Source organism: Lepidochelys kempii, chromosome 2, assembly GCF_965140285.1.
Source record: "Lepidochelys kempii isolate rLepKem1 chromosome 2, rLepKem1.hap1, whole genome shotgun sequence".
Taxonomy (NCBI): Eukaryota; Metazoa; Chordata; order Testudines; family Cheloniidae; genus Lepidochelys; species Lepidochelys kempii.
The window spans coordinates 74,346,736-74,368,129 of record NC_136381.1 but is presented as its reverse complement, the minus strand read 5'-3'; the positions used below and the strand labels follow the sequence as shown (position 1 = coordinate 74,368,129).

The 21,394-nt window shown below is 40.8% G+C and overlaps 1 protein-coding gene across 5 annotated transcripts in view; it reads left to right on the top strand.

The window, feature by feature from the left end:
• The window catches only part of SPIDR (scaffold protein involved in DNA repair), a 335,489-nt gene that overhangs the window by 216,475 nt on the left and 97,620 nt on the right, over window positions 1-21,394 (top strand). For all 5 annotated transcript variants that reach the window (XM_073331247.2, XM_073331245.2, XM_073331244.2 and 2 more), the window contains 2 exons: window positions 4,773-4,983; window positions 7,325-7,599. In XM_073331247.2, the coding sequence (XP_073187348.1) occupies window positions 4,773-4,983; window positions 7,325-7,599 (486 nt within the window). The remainder of the gene's footprint in view (window positions 1-4,772; window positions 4,984-7,324; window positions 7,600-21,394) is intronic.

Genomic DNA, 21,394 nt, shown 5'->3' with positions numbered 1-21,394 from the left:
AAATGTATACCTTCTAAAAAATTCAGTCTTTTTGAAAAGGATACTACTGTGTGTGTGCAGATTTCATATCCCCCGCAGATTTCTTTGCTTCCCTGCAGAAAAATGACTTTCTCACAGGGAAGCAAAGGGAAGCTGCAAGAGCAGTCACGCACCACTCCCTAGCTGTGCAGGTACATAATTTCAGACACCCGGAGCAGCCGGCAGAGAGGTAAATCACTGAAGGGTTGGGGACACCCCAGACAGTGGCTCCTACCCTGAGCCGGGATCAGCTGCTAGTTCCAGCTGGGCTGGAGGCAGGAGAGGACGGAACTTCCTCTTCCCCAGCAAGGAGTGGCTGGGGCTGTGTCAAACCCACCCCCAGAAACCTCCCCCAGCTGCAGAAGCTCAGCATCCTCCCCTGCTGCCTGCCCCCATCGCTCCTCAGCTGCGGGGGGAGGGGTCACTGTAAGGGGAGCTGCTTTCCCATCCGCCCAACCCCAGTGCATCTGGACCTCCTATACCCAGACACCCCAGACCAAGCCTCACCCCGTACACCCAGAACCCCCCTAGCCCTCCATACCCAAACCCAAACCCCACCCCACTGAATCTCATTCCCTGCATCAGGAGCCTGCTGTATCCAGACCTCCTGCACCCCGCAATGAGCCTCTGTGCATCCAGATTCCCCCATACCTAGACCCCGCACTGAGCTGCCTGCACCCAGATTGTCCCACACAGAATCCTCTCATCCCACACCTGGATCCCCCCGAGACTGAGCCCCTCTACACTTGGATCCTGCCTGTTTGAGCCTGCCTGCCCCACACCTGGCAGGACCCCCAGGATGTTTCTGGGGCAGGCCCAGGCCTTGTGCTGTGTCAGGCTTGGGTGCAGCCTTACCACTGAATCTGTGTCCCCAGGGTGGGGAGGCTGCAGGGTGATCTCCCATCTTTGTGCAGCCAGTGACCTATGCTCCCCACTGCCATGCTGGAGCCTCTACATTTATTTATTGACAAATAAAACTTGCAGAATTTTAAAATATTGTGTGCAGAATTTTTAATTTTTTTGGTGCAGAATGCCCTCAGGAGTAAAACAAAATAGGGAAATTATTGAATAAAGTAAATGTTACTGCTATGGCAAGAATTGTATGGTTGAGTTCTTACATGTACAAAAGTCAAGAAATCCTATACCTAATGTAACTTGGCCTTCTTGTGCATGTGCAATACACCTTTTCCCCGATATAACGTGACCCGATATAACGCACATTCGGATATAACGAGGTAAAGCAGCGCTCTGGGGGATCAGCGTGTCTGGCTCCGACACGCTGCTCTGAGCGGCGTGTTAAGGGTGCCGGGCCGGGGCTAAGGGGTTGGATAAAGGGCAGAGGATCTCAGGGGGGAGCAGGGGGGGTTGGAGGGTTTGGAGGTTCTGGGGGCAGAGCAGTCGGGGAACGGGGGCATTGGATAGGGCGTGGGAGTCCTGGGGGGCCTGTCAGGGGGCAGGGGTGTGAATAGGGGTCGGGGCAGTCAAGTGACAGGGAGCAGGGGGGTTGGGTAGGGGGTGGGGTCCTGAGGGTGATTAGGGACGGGGAGGTCTCTGGGGGGGGGGTCAGGGGACAAGGAGCAGGGAGGCTTAGATAGGAGGTAGGGTCTTGGGAGGGGTGGTTAGGGGCGGAGGGTCTCTGGAGGGGGTAGTCAGGGGACAAGGAGCTGAGGGGTTGGATGGGTTGGGGGTTCTGAGGGGTCAGTCAGGGGGCGGGAAGTGACTATTAATAACGGAAATGCTTGAGGCCAAAACAAGTTTGATATAACGCAGTTTCACCTATAACGCAGTAAGATTTTTTGGCTCCCAAGAACCGCGTTATATCGGGGTAGAGGTGTATTTTCATTTGTCCTGCACATGCCAAGTTTAATGCCTTTATGAGTATGTTCAGTATGGCTAATTTTTTTCTTTACACAATAACCATAATTGGATACTAAAAAACAAAACAAAAGTAAAAATGTAACTAACTGGATTTTCAAGTGGGACAAAGCAGGTTTGAGAACTAAGCAAGAGGCTATGAGTTTGGGATTACTGAGTTCTAATTCTCGTTCTGGCTCAGCCTCTCTATGGCCTTGTCTAAACTAGTAAGACAAAAGATGTGTTTTTAAAAAAATGACAGCTATCCTGTTTTAAAATCCATTGCATGTTAACTATTACATTTTAAAGACACACCTTTTTATCCTACTGTACATTTTTTTCTTTGTGGGATTTCTGCAGATCATCTCACCTCTTGGTTTTTCAGCTGTAAAATGGGAGTAATAATGCGATTCAGTTCACGGAGATGTTGCAAAGATATATTAGTGTTTGCACAGTGGTTTGGAAATGTAATCTATTATCTATTATTTTTCTTCAGATTTACCAGGCATAAGAAATATTAAGTCAAAGTGGAGCTAATTTCAAAAAGTTAAAGCACATTTTAATGATTGTGCCCTTTGAACAATAAGTATTGTATTCTGTTAATAAATCAGCAGAGCAGTGTAAATAACTCAGGAGAAGTAAAAGTGACTAACAAAATAAGGCATGTTTTTTAAAGTGTGTGTGTGTGTGTAAAGCAACTCCATTTAAGAAGCCTCTGTAAAGTTGTGCAACTAAGTATGCCAGAATCAGGGCATGCCAAAGAGAGAGTTGAATGTGATACCTTAATTTCACCCCTTTCTGTGAGTGCTTTATGAATGAGTCTTTAATGTATTTGTCACAATATGACATCATCCATTTTTTTCTACAGCCAGATATCTATCTGTTCATCCTAATTACAACAAACTACATTGGTTGTACCAGATGCACCCATTAAAGTCATTTTTGTACAATTGACGCAGTGAATGAGGCAATGCCCTGTCCCATGTGAAAGGCTTCTGATCACCCCCCACCTTATTCAGCGTGCACCTTACTCCATGAGACAAGAGTTCCTGTGAAATTCTGTCTCATTGAGCTTGTACTTCGAATTATTAAAATCTTCATGAGTTGGGCATATCAGCTTTTCAGCATTTTGGATTATTAAAGCTAGGACATCTGAATGAGGCAAGTTCCTACTGGACACATCTTGGAATATCTTACGAAGACCTCTCTAATTCAGTGAACACACACATCACAGACTGTCTCCTCTCTAACTGCTCATTTGAAAAGTGCTGAACAAGTGGGTCATTGGCAACGTGTATGCATTAAGTAGTAGTACGAAAGACGCTCAACATGGGCAAATCAAAACCAATTTTGGAACACTCTGAAGCACATTTATCTTATTTCTGTATGCCCTCCCACCCAAAGTAGCTGTGCTCTCTCTACACATTTGTGGATTTATCTTCACAACATCCCTGTCAATTAGGTACTATACCCTTTTCAAAGAGTATTTGCATGACTTGCTGAGGGTCATGCAGAGCTGGGAATTGAATCCAGATTTCCTGAATTCTAGACCAATACTTCAACCGCAAGACTGCTCTTTTCCCCTTTGTTCTATCTGAGGACCATTTCCCTGATAAATTTTAACTTTCCACCGTAGTCATAAAGAGGAGGATGCATAAGTAGAAACCTTATTAATAATAATAGTTACTATTTTATTTGATAGTGCACTATTTTATTATAATATAATTTTTATGTTTTATTGCATGCAGTGTAGATTTCTATTTTTATTTCTGAATTGTTTTCTTAATACTGAGTGCAAGCGACCCTACTGGATACAAGCTGAATTGCCATATTTTCCCATTCCATCTGCAAAGGAAATCGAGTCAAACTCATCGATACACACCCTGTAGATTCCATGTACCCAAGCTGCTGGCATTGTTTAAAAAGAAAGCATGTCCTGTTATATGGAAGAGTGAATGTAGAGTGATGATCCAATCACCGTCTAATTTATCATGGCCATTCAGTTCCTGTATGAGTGAGCTGTAGAGTTTCTCACCCTGGGTAATGAATAGAAAGAACAAATTAAGAAGTCTGGGGAGGTGGAATGAAACAGTATCTATGATAATATGAAACAAATATTTTTGAGGAATTATTCACCTTGTTTTATTTTTGCCATAGTGCTGTAGTACTTAATCCCAGATGTGAAGACAAGGATATGAAGCAAACAAAACACAACTGTTCTGCAGCAGCCTGGGGAACTAGAGTCCTGAGGTTGCTTCTGAACCCGGGTCAGCTGCATCTTTGCTGCCAAGAAGGAGGCCTTGTTTTACTCCCAAGTGATACTAATCTAATTGGGAAAAAACATAGCTTTCAATAAACGCACTGAATTGATTTCTTTTTTTTTTGACAAGCACTAGAAAATTAGATTAGTGGTTGTTTTTGTTAACTGACTTCAATAGACTTGCATTCTTTGAGTACAAAAATATCCATCTCAAAACATAAGACTATGACATGTGTGTGTCAGAGCAAATATCAACATCAGAACATGTTTGGTATTGAATTACTGCTACTCTGAAAACTGAGGTTATAGATTTTTTCCAACTGCTACCTCAGTCAATTAGCAGAAAAATTGTTATATGTGAAACCGTTTGGAGATGTACTATAGCAAGAGGAGCCAACGTGCTAGTGATCAGCGGTAGGGTTGAGAATGAAGGTTTACAAGAGCAATAACAACAAGCAGGAAGAAAATATATTTGAGTCAAAATACTATGCAGTATATCTCAGTAAAAGCACAAGAGAGAGACAGGCACACACAAAAAGAGGAAGAAAGACACATGGAAGAAGTTTTTTTAAAATAGGGTTAATGGTGACACAATTTTTTAAAAATAATTTAATATTTGATTCTTACTCCTTTTTTCTAGGCAAAAGCTCCTTCTCCATAATGAAAATGTCCCTGTTATCATGAATACATATTTTAGTCAGAAGGTTCTTCTCAAAGATCATGCAGAAGTGAAAGATAGGACACGTTGTCCAGAGAAGTTGCATATTAGAAGGAATAGTGTATCTTTGGCACAAATATTCAGATTAAATGACCTCAGAGACAATCTGCCCCAGGAATCTGCATTTAATCAGGTATGGTTCATTTTGTTTGAAGTTTAGCACTTTTTTAATAATTTGGTGGCCAGATGTTTGGAAATCATAACAAAAACAGAAATAGTGAAATATTGTGCTCTCTTGCCCTCTTATTTAGCCAAAACTGAATAATATTATGTGCTGTTTGTTTTAATAATATTTTACAAGTAGAGACTTTTGGCCAGCCAAATGCTGAACTGCTGTGAGATTATTTTGTTGTGGCTCGCTACTGTGCTGAGTAATATTGGTGACGTATCACAGCTTGAGTTTTCATTGATTCACTCTTATTCTTTGTAGCTCAGTACCCAATCTCATTTTAAATAATCACTATTTTCTTAATAAACTTTGATGTTTCCTTTCTATAATCCCATCTTTGAGCCTTCTTCCCCTTCCTCTTGCATCCTTTCTTTAAAACACCAACGATTGCCTTTAATAGAAATAAGGTCAAGATTTAAAAAATGACTAGTGGTTGTGGGGCTTCAACTTTGGATGCCCAACTTAAGACACTTTAAAGAGGCCTGGTTGATAGAGAGTGAATGTTTAGCACTGTCTGAAAATCCAGACCCCTTTAAGGTATTTTGTTGGACACCCAAAAATGGAGGCACCGAAAATAACTTGTCACTTTTGAAAATCTTGGCCAGAGTTTCAGATGACTCCCTTGCAAAGCTCACCATTCCCATCATATCTGACACCTCTTTTTAGGCCTGGGAATGAAAAGGTTAGATATATCAAATCAAACCCTAATCTGACTTCACATTTTTAACCAGTTGCCACTACTAATGTGCCAAATCCAGAATAATTTACTCACACTCCTACACTTTGGAAGGTTCAGAAAAAATGGGGCCTGTATCCAAACCATCCTTGGTTTTGTTTTTGCAAAACCAAACCCAACAAACAAACTTCTAAAAACCAAAAACACTTACTTTGAAATTTCAGCTAAAAAACTTACAGCTTTGACCTTGTTTACATGGGGTATTTTTGTATCAGCGTAGCTTCTCTGAGAGGTGCAAATATCTTTATACACTGATGCCGTGCATCTACAGTGGAGTTTGTATTGGTTGCAAGTACTTTGATTTAGCTACATCAGTGCAAACATTCAGAATGAGCAAGGACTCAGCTAAGTCTACACTATGCAGCTTTTAGCGACAGGGCTGTGTCACCACAGTTGTGTCGCTAAAAGGCACACCGTGTAGCTGCTGTTTGTCAGCTCTCCTGTCAACAAAATACTTCCACCCCCAATGAGCGGTGTTTTTATAACACCTCTGAAAGAGAAAAGATTTGTCGTTCAGTTGCCAGTGTAGAGATAGCCTAAGTGGCCATGAGCCCTTTCTGGTAACAAGTGCCCTTTGAATTGCACTATGTTCTTGGAGACAATCCTGGTCCTACTGATGTCAAAGGGAGTTCAGCATTAATTTGAATGGTATCAGGACAAATCCATTCATGCTAGCGAGTGACAGCTAGTAGGGATTAATTTTTTGTAGCGTTTTTCTAAAAGAGTACTGAAAATGGGGTTTAGAATAAGGATGGCAGAGGGGAGATGGAGGGCAACAACAATTTTTATTCCAAAATAAACTTACTTTTTTCAAAAAGAAAAGGAGTACTAGTGGCACCTTAGAGACTAACCAATTATTTGAGCATAAGCTTTTGTGAGCTACAGCTCACTTCATCGGATGCATCTTATGCTCAAATAATTGGTTAGTCTCTAAGGTGCCACTAGTACTCCTTTTCTTTTTGTGAATACAGACTAACACAGCTGCTACTCTGAAACCTTACTTTTTTCAGGTGTAGTGAAAGAATGGAAATAGATAGGGAAATAGATTAGGGTTCCTGTTTTCCTCCTCATTAATCTGGTTCCTTTGACATTGTAGTTCATCAATTTGAGAGCTGGATTATTGCTTCATAAAACTATGCACCCTTATATTTTCCCTCAATTTAGAAGTTGTAGAGTCAATTTTGAAGGCTAATGCTACAATTTAAAAGGAAGTAATAGTTAGAACTACCAAGAATTAAGTAAAACATAAAATGGTGATACATACTAATGCCAATTCTTTCTTCCCCCTACTGTCACCTTTGTCTTACATGAACTGAATTTGTTTAATCCAAGGTAACATTTATACACAGGAGACCACTGTGTGCTGAACTGTAGGGTTTCTTGTGCCTTTATTTAAAATCTTAGATAAAAGCTGGCCATGTGTGTAAATTATAGTTTATATATACTAAATACTTTGAAAATAATCTTGTGATGCTTTTCTATAATGAATCTTTGTTGAATTTTACTTTGCGTCACTGCATGGTTTCATAGTCCATAAAGTAATTTAGTTTATGGCTTTGTCTTTACCAGGTTGCTTGTACCAATATGATTACACCAAAGACTGTACAAACTAACAGCAACCCTGAGTCCAAACTACATCCCTTTGCACTCAGTGCCCCGAATGACTCTCTCCTAGAAGTGGTGGAAAGCCAGGGAGCAGCGGGGTGGAAGGAAGTGCAGGTACAAGTGGTTGTCCAAAGGGCATATTATCTACCTGCAAGAGAGGGTTTCAGATGTCAGCTTCAAGGAAATAACCCAATTCGTTATGCAACACCAGTCTTAAATTCAGATCTGCCAAATATTAGGTGAGTAATAAAACACTTGCAAACTGGTCTGTTGGGATTATAATATCAGGGACATAAAACAGGGAGGGGAAGTTGGGTCTGGCATTCTGATGCCCTCAGCTAACACTGGCTAAATATATTGAGCAAGACCTAGTGATCTAGTTGTAATAATATTACACCTCCCTAATAGGCACAGGTGCAGAGCACCACTGATGTTACCTGAGGGAGGGGATGGCCTGACCTCTCGCCTAAGATTCCTGTGCTGCACCAAGAACTACTGGCAGAAAGTTGAAAAATGAGTAACTGGATGATAATTTTAAAATAGGTGATGATTATGTGCCTGTCTTATATTATTACATGAGTTGCACTGTACAGCTACTAATTCTGTTACCTAACAGTTACCTAACTATTTCAATCTTTAAAGCACTTGACAAATAATTAATTGATCCTCTTATAACACCCTTATGAAATAGGAAAGAAAAATTAGTTTTATTTTAGAAGTGGAGAAACTGAGGGCTTGTCTAAAAGGTGGATTTTACACTGATTTAGCTGCACCAGTACAACCCTCTGGTGAAGTCTGGCCTCACTGAAGTCAGTAGCAAAACTTCCATTGACTTCAGTGGGACCAGCATTTCACCCCTAGTGCACCAGTGTGAAAAATGATTTGTACTGCACAGTTACATCAGGATCCGTGCAAAAATCTCCAGTGTACCCAAGGCCTGCAACATCTAGAGGCTTAGACCAGCATTTTCAACCTCTTCTGTTTCTTCCTTTATGTCCTGCAAATGGAATGTTGTTAGTGTCTGCAGTGTAGGAGAGTCACAATGGGATCTCACTTTTCCAGTGCAGAAGACATGCCAGATGCAGTTCCATCTTGATGCCAGCAATACTGGCCACTGTTGCAACTTTTTGTTCTCGTTGTTTTGACCCTAAAAATTCAAAGCAGAATTGCAAAAGAATGAAATAAAATGAGTGTGTCTGTGGTTATGACCACCATGATTTTTATTAAATCCCATTTTGGGGGAGTGGGTTTCATATCTTAGCACTTTCAAATTGCATTGAATTGAAACTTTATACAGCAAATGCATTAAATTTTGTTCTCCTACAAAAAGCTTTATTAAGGTTAAGCTAAGGTTACAGGCACGTATCAGAGTTTTGAATGTATATGCCTTTCAAGACCTTAGGAAGTCCCTGCAGAATTTTGGAGCTATATAAGGGTGAGTCTATACATGGCTAAGTGCCTCAGACCCCCTGGGGAGACTAAGGAGACTCATGAGGGACCCTTTATGCCTTGGGGCCCTCACTGGGGATACTTTCAATCACACCCCTGTAGGCGATGGAAGGCTTGTGAGCACTCCGCTAGCCTCAAAAACTCATCGAAGTTCCTCAACCCTCATTTCTCTGCGAGCCTTATGATGCTCTACAGAGGCCAGCCAATCCCTAATCTTTCACCACAAGCCTTACGAGGCTTGTTTTTTCCCACAGAACTAAAACTGGATCATCAGCCACTCAGCAAACCTCAACAGGATCATCAGTCTTCCAGTGTTCTTGGGGCTCATCCATACTCTCAAGTTTCACAGGTTTAGCTTAAGCCAGTTTAAAAGCTGTGTTAAATGGATGCAACTTTCTGTCCACTATTACAGAAAAATGGTAGAAAAATTCTGTTTTGGCAAAAAAACAGCCTGCCAATGTTTTTCTCTTCATAGATTTTAAAGAAGGGGCTGAAATTGGGCTTCTGATGGAAAACCATTTGCAATTTTAACGATGAAGTGACTATTATCACTCCATAATTTAGCTTGATTATGATCTAAAATCCTAACTTCCTCCCCTCCTTTTCAGTTTAAGCGTTTAAACAAACAAACAAAAAATGCACCCATGAACACAATTCCAGATAGTCTTTGGTCTACACCCTTCACAGGAGTGGGGTAAAACCACATACAAATCTCAGATTGTATTTTTACATCAAACGTGAAATAAAAATAGATCCTTTAGACTTTGGACATTAAACCCCTCAGTTCAGAACTGGATGAATGGTTATACAGGTGGATAAAATAGGGTTCTGGGCTTCTAAATACTCCCTACAGCTGTAGCTGAGTTGTCTCATATACAGTAGTTAAACTAAGCCATTGATAGTGGCTTAGAATTTTTGTAAGCATTTCAGCTGAGAAGTGAGCCTGACTGCTGCCAGTATCAACCATAAGACTGCTTTGAGACCCCATTGCCAGGAGAGAAAATTAATCAGGTGATGGGAGGAAGCTGGTGAAGCAGCACTGCTTTAGAGCTCAGGAGAGGGTGGAAGACGTGTGTCAGGAGATGATCCCCAGTTCCCACCTCCGTGGTGAAACAATTACGCAGAATAGACCTTCCTCCTACATCAGAAACTTTCATGCTCATCATCTTAAAAGTGACCTGGTTGGATCACTTCCTCATGGAGCTAATGAGCTCCTTCATTTCCTGTCACAAGGGACCATCCCCTAGACAATCCCTTAAACCAGCTGCCAATTCTTTACTTAAAACGTTTGTCATGAAAACAAGATGTGTATCTTATGAGGCAATAGAAGTGAACAGAAGTTTTTAATTTGTATACAAAAGTTCAAACTAAATATCAGGGTAGCCCAACAGTTTACGGATTTAAGCTGTTTCTGACAGACTGTTTTATAGTTTTCTTATTGTTATAGAATCGAAATGTCACTGCAATGGAGAAACATTTTTTTAAAAAGGCAGTAAAATGAAAAGAGGCAGAAAATTAAAATATGGAGCAAGGAGATGTTAATCCTGGTTGTCTGCCTGGTTTTGCTGGATTTGCATCTGGAACATGTTGTTTAGTTCTGGGCACCTAAATTCTACAAAGGTATTTATAAATTGGAGGATTTTGGAATTTTCTCTTAAGAAAAGTTTCCAAAACTATTGCTAGTGTAATGTAAATGGATGAAATACTAAAAACTGTAATACCTAGCTTTATATAGCTACTGACTGCATAGGTACTTATATAGTTTGTACCTACAGTAAGTTGCAATCCTTTAATGGTAGGCAAATTGACTAGATGACCTAATAGGACTTTTGCATCTCTAACATCTATTATTCTATGAAATTTGGGGGTCTGGGCATTTTCAGGACACTTAAAAACCACTATATTTGCCATTCCCTCCAGTAATGAACTGCTCTTGTAGATGTACTATTCATGCTTAGAGAGCAGGTAAAGAAAGAAATGTGCCTTGCCATGATTCTTTTTATTCCCCATTCTTGTCTGGCATACATATTGCTGCTGTTCTCCCCTCTTGGTGAAAGAGTAGCTTTTACAAATCATATAAAGTTGATTCTCAGTGAAATTGTTTTACACTTGCTTAGAGCCATCTGTCTGGAGAATTCTGGGGTGGTATTCCTGAATGGATTCAGCCCATCCCTAGGAGGTGTGGAGCACAGGTGTAAGCCCAAAACGTCTCCCTCTAACATTACTCTTTTCGTTTCTTTTGGAGAGAACCTAATTGTTAAGAAAATACAAAAAAAAGGACACCCTTTGTGTTAAGGAGCCTTCTGCTGATGAGATGCCTGATTTGCTGAGTCAGCCTTGCATTTTGTGTTTGTGGTATCAAGCCGTGTATAATTTGGATTTTGTTCTTGCCAGTATCATCTTGTTGTGAGTGGGGTGCTTGACTTCAGGAAAATGTAGTTGGTCAGTTTCATTCCTTAAGGACAGGAATCATTATCTAGTAGTTAGTGTAACCAATACTCAGAGTTTGCAGACTTACTGGATAATTAACCAATCCAAGAGCTCAAAAGATTTGGGGTTTGAAAAAGGATGTGCCCTATTGAGGAAAAGCTTAGTAACTTTTAAAAGAGAACAAAGCTAGTTATGTCTGTGAATCCACATTTTAAAATCTTTGTGTGCGAATATAGGACTTTTCCATTCACTTCTTTGGGTATGTCCTGACCTACTTCCCCCCCGAATGTTAAAATTATAGCTTACAATAACGTTCTATTCTCAGAATGTATACAATTTAAAAAAAAAAAAAAAAAGGTACGACCCTGTTTTCCCTCTCAGTAATGAATAGTTCTTTCTATCTTTTATTTTCTAGTCACTTTTCTTGTCAGGGCCTTGAGAAGCAGCTAGGGCTGACTCCACCATGCAAGCAGAACCCCAGAGAAGCAAATTATTAGAGAAAGCCAAGTTTTTCTGTGTATAAATAGGGGAATGGGGATAATGTATATTTCCATTTTGACTAGGGCAGCAAAAAAACTACAGCCATGTCTGCTGGGATTGTTTATTTCCTAGCAGCTTGTTCTGAGTTTCTACACAGTGTATGCCCACATAATGTGAGGCAGAAAGGATCTAGTGACCTGTGCCAGTCCTCTGAAACTGATTTGTAAACTCTATCAGGATCATCTTTCTTCTTTCCCTTCTTCCCTCTTGCGGTCTTAGGACATTTTCATTCCAGTTTGTCTTAGTGCACACATAGTTGCATTATGGATCAAATGCAACAGTTAACATTTCTAGCAGCTCTGTGGTGGCATAGACAAATCGTGGTGTCTAACTTAAGGAAAATCTCGTCTTGAGGTGTAAGAGGCCTTTTTTAAATTACAGTAGTAGGTTTTTAATGTGAAAAAGGTCTGAAGAAAGGAGAGCCATTTAAAGATCCATGCTCACAGATGTTAGCATCTGTCAAAACATTTTCTTTTGTGGCCGACTTCATTCTGTTTACAGCATTCCAGTCATTTTTTCAACAAAACATTTCTCAACAGTGTGTGCTAAAATGTATGATGGATTTTTAATTGAATTGGATTTCTGGGGTACAATTTTTCAAGTGGGAAATAAACAGGAAATAGGTAACTGAAGGCTCTTCACTGCAATTCATGCACTAGGACATTTTCCCTGATTTCCTCTTTTCAGCTGCTTCTTGTGAGCAAAGATATATGCTTTTAATATTCTTGTAAAGTTGTCTAATTGCTACTTGAAAGGCTTTTAATAGTTCCCTTAGCAGTTTGAGAAAACATATTCACTGCAGTTCAAGGACTAATAACTTGCTTCTGCTTTTCCTTCTTTCCCTGAGTAGAGTTATGTCTAATACTACAAGTATTATAGCTGAAATGCTGCATCTACACCACTGTATGCTGTAATGAAGATGCTTCCTATATCAACGGACAGGGTTTTTCTGTCAGGGTAATTAATCCCCCTCTCTGAGAGGCGGTACGTAGGTCAATTCTTCCACCAGCCTAGCCACGTCTATGCTGGGGATTAGGCTGACCTAACTACGGTGCTCAGGGCATGAAATTTTTCACAGCCCTGAGCAACATTGTTAGGTCAATCTAATTTTTAAGTGTAAACCAGGCCTTAGTGTCCTTTACAGTAGGATTGTTCACTTTCCCCCCTCATTCTTTACCCGTTCTATAAGGAAAGCATCACCCTGGTCACAGCAACTCACTGACAAATGTGGATTTGAAATGGAGAGGAAAAAGACAGTTTGCTTTTTGGGAATTTAGCTTTGGCATCTCACTGTCTGGCTGAGACATTAAATTATAATACATTTCGTGCCATTGATTCCCTGTGCATCCCTTCCCAAACTCGTTCCTGAAAGGCTGCCTCCCAGGTGCTGATTATAAAGTTTGATGGATGGAACTTCAACTCCTTCCAGTGCCACTCCTCCACAACACTCTGGTGTGGTCTACACTAGGAAATTAAGTTGGTATAACTGTTGCTCAGAGGTTTGAAAAATCCACACCCTAAGCGACACAGTTAAACCAACCTAATTTCCTAGTGTAGACCACAGTAGGTCAACGGGAGAATTCTCCTGTCCCCTAGCTACCGCCTCTTGGGGAAGTGGAGTACCTATCCTGATGCGAAAACCCCTCCCATCAGTGTAGGTAGTGTCTTCACTGAAGCACTGAAGCAGTGCAACTGCAGTGTTGCAGCTATGCTGCTCTAGTGGTTGATGTGTAGACATTGTTAATTTTACATTACAGTTTCCTTTTCAATGCTAAACACAGAATCTTATTCCTATGTTAGGTAAACAGTGAAGCAGAGGGTAAAAGAAGTATTATCTAATAAATATGTTGCACAAGAACAAAAACTTGCCATTCTTTTTAAATCCAGCACTGGGTATAACAACTAATAAAATGATAGAATGGTTTGTTAAGAAGTTGTCTTTGTCACTCTGTTGTATCAGAACTGAAGCAGACGAGCTGGTGTACAAGAGAAGTCCCAAGCAGGTGGTGGTCAGTAAAAAGCACACATTGTGAAGGGTACTGATCCTTCTGGCAAGGAAATTATCAGAAATGACAATTACTAGCTGTCCAACTGTGTGTGTCAGGGTGGGAGTGGGGGGGGGGGGCAGAGGGGGCTGATGGAACCTATGGTCACTTACTAGTTTTCCAGAAGAATCACGCTCCATTTCAGCATGTTCAGATTTAAAAATTTTATTAAAGCTAATGTTAAAAAAAGTTATATAATACATAGGTTAGGAAAAGACTGTCTCTACATCTGGGTATAGTGCTTAGATTATCCACAAATACAAAGTTAGTTTTTAAAAGTCATATGATACATACAGTACATAATCAGCAATAACCCAAATTTAGGTGAATAGATCTGACAATACAGTTTAGGTATTAGAATCCGAATACTTGGGTACATCACTCATGAAAAGTTGTAAGGAGATTTGGTTGTGGAAAGCAAAGTATATCAATGAGTGCAGATTGTCCCTCAGTAGTTGAAAATTTGGTTGGTTGTCCATTTAGAAAATACAATCCATGAGGAAAGTGTTTGTTACTTTTCTGGCTGCGCTTCTAATCAGAACTCCAGCTCATCCCTGCTGGTATTGCCGATGTTCAGTGATGTGTTCTTTGTAGATGTCCCACGACCACCTGATGGCATCCGACACCATGAATTGCTGCATCAGCTGAGCATAGCTTTGACTGATTCCGCATTCTCTTAGCACTCACTCATTACTGGGGTCCGATGCGCCTAAGGTTCCAACAGTCAGTGCGTGTGTCTGGACCTGGTAATCCTTAGCTCTCAAGGTTTCGGACAGAGGGGCATATTTCTCTACCTTTCGAGCTCTGGCATTGTGGAAGGCCGGGGTCCTGTTCTCAAACGGCACTGTGACATCCACCATGATCTTCTTCCGGTCCTCATTGGTGATGACAATATGCGTTTGCAGTTGGCTGTTGGTTCCAGGGATGGCGCCGTTTACGGCAACCTTCCCAACAGGTGGCAGGATGGCTCTGGCCAGGCGATCTTGAATGGCATTGTGTCACAGCTGCCAAGCTCTCAGGTGGGGCTTGCAGCTATACAGGATGTGGGATAGCGTCTCGTTGGCATAGCCGCACTTCCTGCATCACTTGTCCCGATTACGGTGGCAGACGGCTCCATTCAGTGGGACGCAGTTGAACGGGGCCCTGTGGCTGAATCTCCAATAGGCAAATCGGGTGAAGCTGCTCCTGGGAAGGAAATGCTTGCTGGTGTCCCACTTGCACGCCACCTCCAACGCCTTGCCCTGGTCCAGCTTTTCATACAGTGGTGGCAGGTTTATAAGTACACAGATAGAAAGTAGTCTCCTCTGAAGAGTGCTACTTTATTCAAGAAACAGTAGAATTCCTACTGATCTGTTATTTTCCCATTATAATATACATGCATGTTTGCTAGCTCACTCACTGTTTCTCATGGAACTACCATTATGCACAATTCTGTATTCACCATCACCTACATTGTAATCACTCCCTTCTCTGTCCTCTCCGCCTCCCCCACTGAAATGCATACAACACTTAAAATGCCTACACTTAAAATGCTACAGCGGCACAACTGTATTGCTATAGCACTTGTGTAGACACTACCTATGTCGACGGGAGGGATTCTCCTGTCAGCATAGGTAAAGCAGCTAAGTCAAAAGAAGAATTCTTCCTTCGACCTAGAGCTGTCTACACATGGACTTAGGGCAGCTTTACAACACTGGTCAGGGGTGTGGATTTTTCACACCACCAACATAGTAAAAGCCTCCTAATTTTCTAGTGTAGACAAGACCTAAAGTGAATCGCAACCTCTAGTTAAGGAAACTTTGCAGCATATGAACATCTTCTGAAGCACTTAGAGGAGAGGAAAGTGATCAGGAACAGTCAGCATGGATTCACCAAGGGCAAGTCATGCTGGACTAATCTAATTGCCTTTCTATGACGAGATAACTGGCCCTGTGGATGAGGGGAAATCGGTGGACGTGTTGTTCCTTGACTTTAGCAAAGCTTTTGACACGGTCTCCCACAGTATTCTTGCCAGCAAGTTAAAGAAGTATGGGCTGGATGAATGGACTATAAGGTGGATAGAAAGTTGGCTAGATTGTCGGGCTCAACGGGTAATGATCAATGGCTCCATGTCTAGTTGGCAGCTGGTATCAAGTGGAGTGCCCCAAGGGTCAGTCCTGGGGCCGGTTTTGTTCAATATCTTCATTAATGATCTGGAGGACGGTGTGGATTGCACCCTCAGCAAGTTTGCAGATGACACTAAACTGGGAGGAGAGGTAGATACGCTGGAGAGTAGGGATAGGATACAGAGGGACCTAGACAAATTAGAGGATTGGGCCAAAAGAAATCTGATGAGGTTCAACAAGGACAAGTACAGAGTCCTGCACTTAGGACGGAAGAATCCCATGCACCGCTACAGACTAGGGACCGAATGGCTAGGCAGCAGTTCTTTAGAAAAGGACCTAGGGGTTACAGTGGACGAGAAGCCAAATATGAGTCAACAGTGTGCCCTTGTTGCCAAGAAGGCCAATGGCATTTTGGGGTGTATAAGTAGGGGCATTGCCAGCAGATCGAGGGACATGATCGTTCCCCTCTATTTGACATTGGTGAGACCTCATCTGGAGTACTGTGTCCAGTTTTGTGCCCCACACTACAAGAAGGATGTGGAAAAGTTGGAAAACGTCCAGCGGAGGGCAACAAAAATGATTAGGGGACTGGAACACGTGACTTCTGAGGAGAGGCTGAGGGAACTGGGATTGTTTAGTCTGCGGAAGAGAAGAATGAGGGGGGATTTGATAGCTGCTTTCAACTACCTGAAAGGGGATTCCAAAGAAGATGAATCTAGACTGTTCTTAGTGGTAGCAGATGACAGAACAAGGAGTAATGGTCTCAATTTGCAGTGGAGGAGGTTTAGGTTGGATATTAGGAAAAACTTTTTCACTAGGAGGGTGGTGATACACTGGAATGCATTACCTAGGGAGGTGGTGGAATCTCCTTCCTTAGAAGTTTTTAAGGTCAGGCTGGGATGATTTAGTTGGGGATTGGTCCTGCTTTGAGCAGGGGGTTGGACTAGATGACCTCCTGAGGTCCCTTCCAACCCTGATATTGTATGATTCTACGATCTTGTCATTCTCCCTGTCTTTTCTCTCCTCTCCCCCCAGTTTTATGTCTGTGCACCAAGTATGAAAACCCTAATGATTATGGAAAGAATATAGAAAAATATAAAAATAGTATTGTTATTCCCCATGTGTTATCTAGTGGTAGAAAACCAGTTTAGGGAGTAGAAAGCCAGCAACTTGCAAAGGTTATTTTCCAGCCCTAGAGCAAAGATCAAGGTATGTGCAGTCCCTGTTCTCAGATTGTAGTTTAAACTAGGGATAGTAATTTTTCAGCATCTGTTATTTGTCAAGAATTATTCCAAGATGGTCTACGTAAAAGGTATGGAATTTCCCCCCTTGTTTTTGACCTTTCTTCCCCTTGAATTTTGTGTCTTTGGAAGTTGTGTGGCTGACGGTGCTGAATGCAGAAATCCTCCACGTGTGTTTTTACCCTACCTCTCACCCAGATACATGACTTGAGGCTGACCTAGAGGCAGTATTTTAGTCATGCTGGAGCAGCTCTCCAAAACTTTTATAAAAGCCAGTTTGTGTCTCTGGAATTTGTTATCCTTCTACTATGGCGCAGAAGGCAAGAATCTCAGATATAGTGGTGATAAATGCATTATAAATACCTCAATAGAGAGTTAATAGTTGGGTGAGACTCTAAATGGTCCCAGATATGTTGTCTGGAATTTGTACATGCAAATATATTTTTGCTTGAATTGTGTAAACACTGTTTGTATGTGCAAATTCAAATACGTTCAAAATTAGAGGCCTATTCTGAAAAAAAGTCTTTGTAAGTTGATTTAGAATGAGAGGCTTGCCTGAATGAGGATCACCAATATTAACTTTTAAAATTTGTCATCATTAGCCCCAGAGAAGACATCATTTGAAAATAACTAATAAAGACACATTGGAGAGAAGATATGTGCTTTGGCCCTCTTAATCTTACTAGATTGGACCCAATTAATTTTATTTTATTTTTTTAGGGACAGAGTTAAAAATTTAGGACCATTCATTAGCGTCTACATTCAGAGAGTTTTAATATAATCAGGCCAGACTGGAGAGTCTGACATGGCAGGGCTTTACACATCCAATTCTACTTTCTTCTCTTTAACCTTTTATGTTGCAGTGAAGAAGAAAATTCATATTCATTGTTTGAATAAGAATAAGCATATTTTAGGCTACAATTTATAATGACTTTACACTTATCCATGTTCATAGTGGGACTTTTGTGGCCATATTTGAAATGCGCATTCTTTTGTGCTTCCACCAAAATCCCACCTTTGTATAACCTGGTATCTTTTGTACTGTCACCCCACTGTTTCCACTTCCCCTTCCTCTGCCACATTGTGCTGATTTACTTATATATGTGTCCAATTTAGTTCCAACCACCAACTTTCATCATGTTGAATAGTGTCCTTCATATAGTGTCCTTCATATAGTGTCAATAGTGTCCAGTGTCCTTGGAATACTTTTGTGAGTAAGATATTATTGAGTGGAAAGAGGGCCTTTAGATTCTAAATATTGTCGTCTTATGTGTTAGTGCTACAGTGTGCAGGGCTATTTACAATCTAAATAATAATATAGACCCTCAGATTTTTCAACTTGTGAAGGGTGGGATATCCTGTACACTATACACTAATAAATTGGTGTAAAAGATAAAGAGCATTGAGAAGATATAAGAACAGAAAAGAATGGTCCTTCATAAGGTCCATCTTAGTTCTTATCTTACTCCCTTTCTTATGGGCTATGGAGGAATACTAGGCTGTAATTTGTAATTTTAGTGATAATTAAGATTTCCTCTCTACCTCTATCAGTTCACTTCAGTCCTGATGTGTTATCATTTCTGCTGTTCTACATCTGTGTTTCTCCTGGAGAGAAACTTCCAGCCTTCCCAAACTGTGTCATTGTTTAATGGTGTGGCCAGATATCCAATATGGACAAACTCATTTCAGTCAGTGTCTTAACTCCTTTTTTTTCCTGAATAGAATCATAATTGCAGCTTTGTGTATGTAGACGAGCCCATACCTCAAAATGATGTAAGTTATGTGTGGGAAAACTACTGCAGTAAATAAATATGAATTTACTATTTAACAAACTTTGCAAGGTATACATAGTGGTATGGGGTTAAAAGGGATTCTTTGTTGCTGTTGTTACTTTCTTCTGAGGCAAGAAAAAGGAAGTGATTTGCACTTCTCTGACAAACTGACAAAGATTTTAAATGTTTTTATAACTCTTGAGTTTTAGATGTTTGATTTGAGGCCTAAATTTGGCTGCAGTACAAGCTCCTCTGGGTGACCTGTTTTAGAAGCACTTGAGGTTAAGATTGAATGCAACTAATTCAGAGCGATTTTTCTTTTAAACTGACAGAGTGATGTCATCAAAGTATACAGAATGTAAGTGGAGTGGGCTTGGTTCCTCTTAATTAAAGATTTTTCTATTGCATAATGACAGGACTTTTGACGTTTTGGTTCTGTGTGATTGGGTCTTGGTATAGTCAAAAGACTTTACTATCTCTGTGCTTTCTCCAGAATTTATTAGCGCTGTAGGTTTCTTCACAGTACAATAGGGTGAACTAGGAATTAATTAATACTATTTAGTATGGTGTACCTTTCATTTTTTGTGTGTCTATCCATTAATGTCCCTTGAATCCATGTAGTTCCCACACTAGAGTACTTTTGTGAGTGAACAGGGCACCTATCAACACCAGGGTTCCCGATTGAATTCAGATATGATTCAATTCGTGACTGTAGCAGATGTTTTTGCTTTTTTAGACCAATGCTCATGTTGTGAGGCTTTTTCCCTACCCCCAAACAGATGCCCAGATTTTTAAACACTCCATCCAACATGAGGGGGGAAAAGTGCCAGGATGTGAATATGGTCATTAGGAACAAAAATACTTTTATATCATCTCTTATATATGGCACCACAGATTAATCAGCCACCTTAGAATAACTTAAATACAAAATATACGAGTTTCTTAACTAAAGAATTCAGGGCCTTATTTCTTGGCAAAAGTAATTTCCATTTCTCACTGATTTCTATTTAATACTAAATACATGTTTGCTTGGCATGGTGGCTGAACCAACAAAGGCTGCTTGCAGCAGTCATGCTCAGTACTAAATGTCTAAATATATCAGCAGTAGAAGACCAGCTGCCATGGCAGGGGGACCCAGTTGGTAGTGTTTAAATTTTGAGAAAAGAGAGATTTTAATTAAACACCCTCAAAATCAGGGAAATCAGTGGGTCTGATTCTGATCTCATTTACACCAGTGTACAACAAGTAACTTCACTGAGACCAGTGGAGTGTTGTGGTTGTTAAAAAATAAACAAAAACCCCCCAATGTAAATGAGAGGAGAATCAAACTGTGTGCATGAGAGTATGGGCACGGAGTTGGGAAGAGTGATAGCAAAAGAGATGGAAAAACATTTTGGTGGGGAAGAGATGGATAGTGGGTCAATTTCATTGGTCAGCTACACTCATGTAAATGCTGATCTGAGCAGGGTTGTATTCATGTAACTGAGTGCAGAACTTAACTCAGTGCTTTAAAAACTTCCTGAGTCAGACTGCTATTGAATATTTATTGCTTAGGGCTTGTCCACATGGAAACTTAGTGTGTGGCAAGCAGGGGTTTAAATGTACAGCTGATTAGCCTGCCATGCGCTAACTGGTCAAAAAGCCCCTGCTAATTCATACTAAAAGTTCCCTAGTGTGCTTTCATAGAATCATAGAAATGTAGGACTGGAAGGGAGCTTGAGAAGTCAAGTCCAGCCTCCTGCAGTGTAGTAGGACCAAGTAAACCTGGACCATTGCTGACAGATGTTTGTCCAGTCTGTTTTTTAAAACTTCCAAATATGGGGATTCCACAACCTCGCTTGGAAGCCTATTCCAGAGCTTAACTAGCTTTATAATTAGAAAGATTTTTTTAATATCTAACCTAAATATCTCTTACTTCAGATTAAACTCATTAATTCTTGTCCTACCTTCAGTGGACATGGAGAACAATTAATCACTGTTCTCTTTATAGCAGCCCTTAACGTATTTGAAGTGTGTTATCAGGTCCCCCTTCAGTCTTCTTTTCTTGAGATTAAAGATGACATTTTTTAAATCTTTCCTCATAGGTCAGGCTTTCTAAACCTTTTATAATTTTTGTTGCTCTCCTCTGGACTATCTGCAGTGTGTCCACGTTTTCTAAAATGTGGCAGCCAGAATTGGACCCAGCACTCCAGCTAAAGCCTCACCAGTGCTGAGTAGAGCAGCACAGTTATCTCCCATGTCTTACATATGACACTCCTGTTAATATACCCCAGACTATTAGGCTTTTTCACAGCTGCATCACATTGTTGACTCTTAGTCAATTTGTGGTCCACCGTAACCTCCAGATCCTATACAACAGTACTACAAACTAGCCAGTTATTCCTCATATTGTAGTTGTGCTTTTGATTTTCCCTTTCGAAATGAAGTACTTTGCATTTTGTCTTTAGTGAAT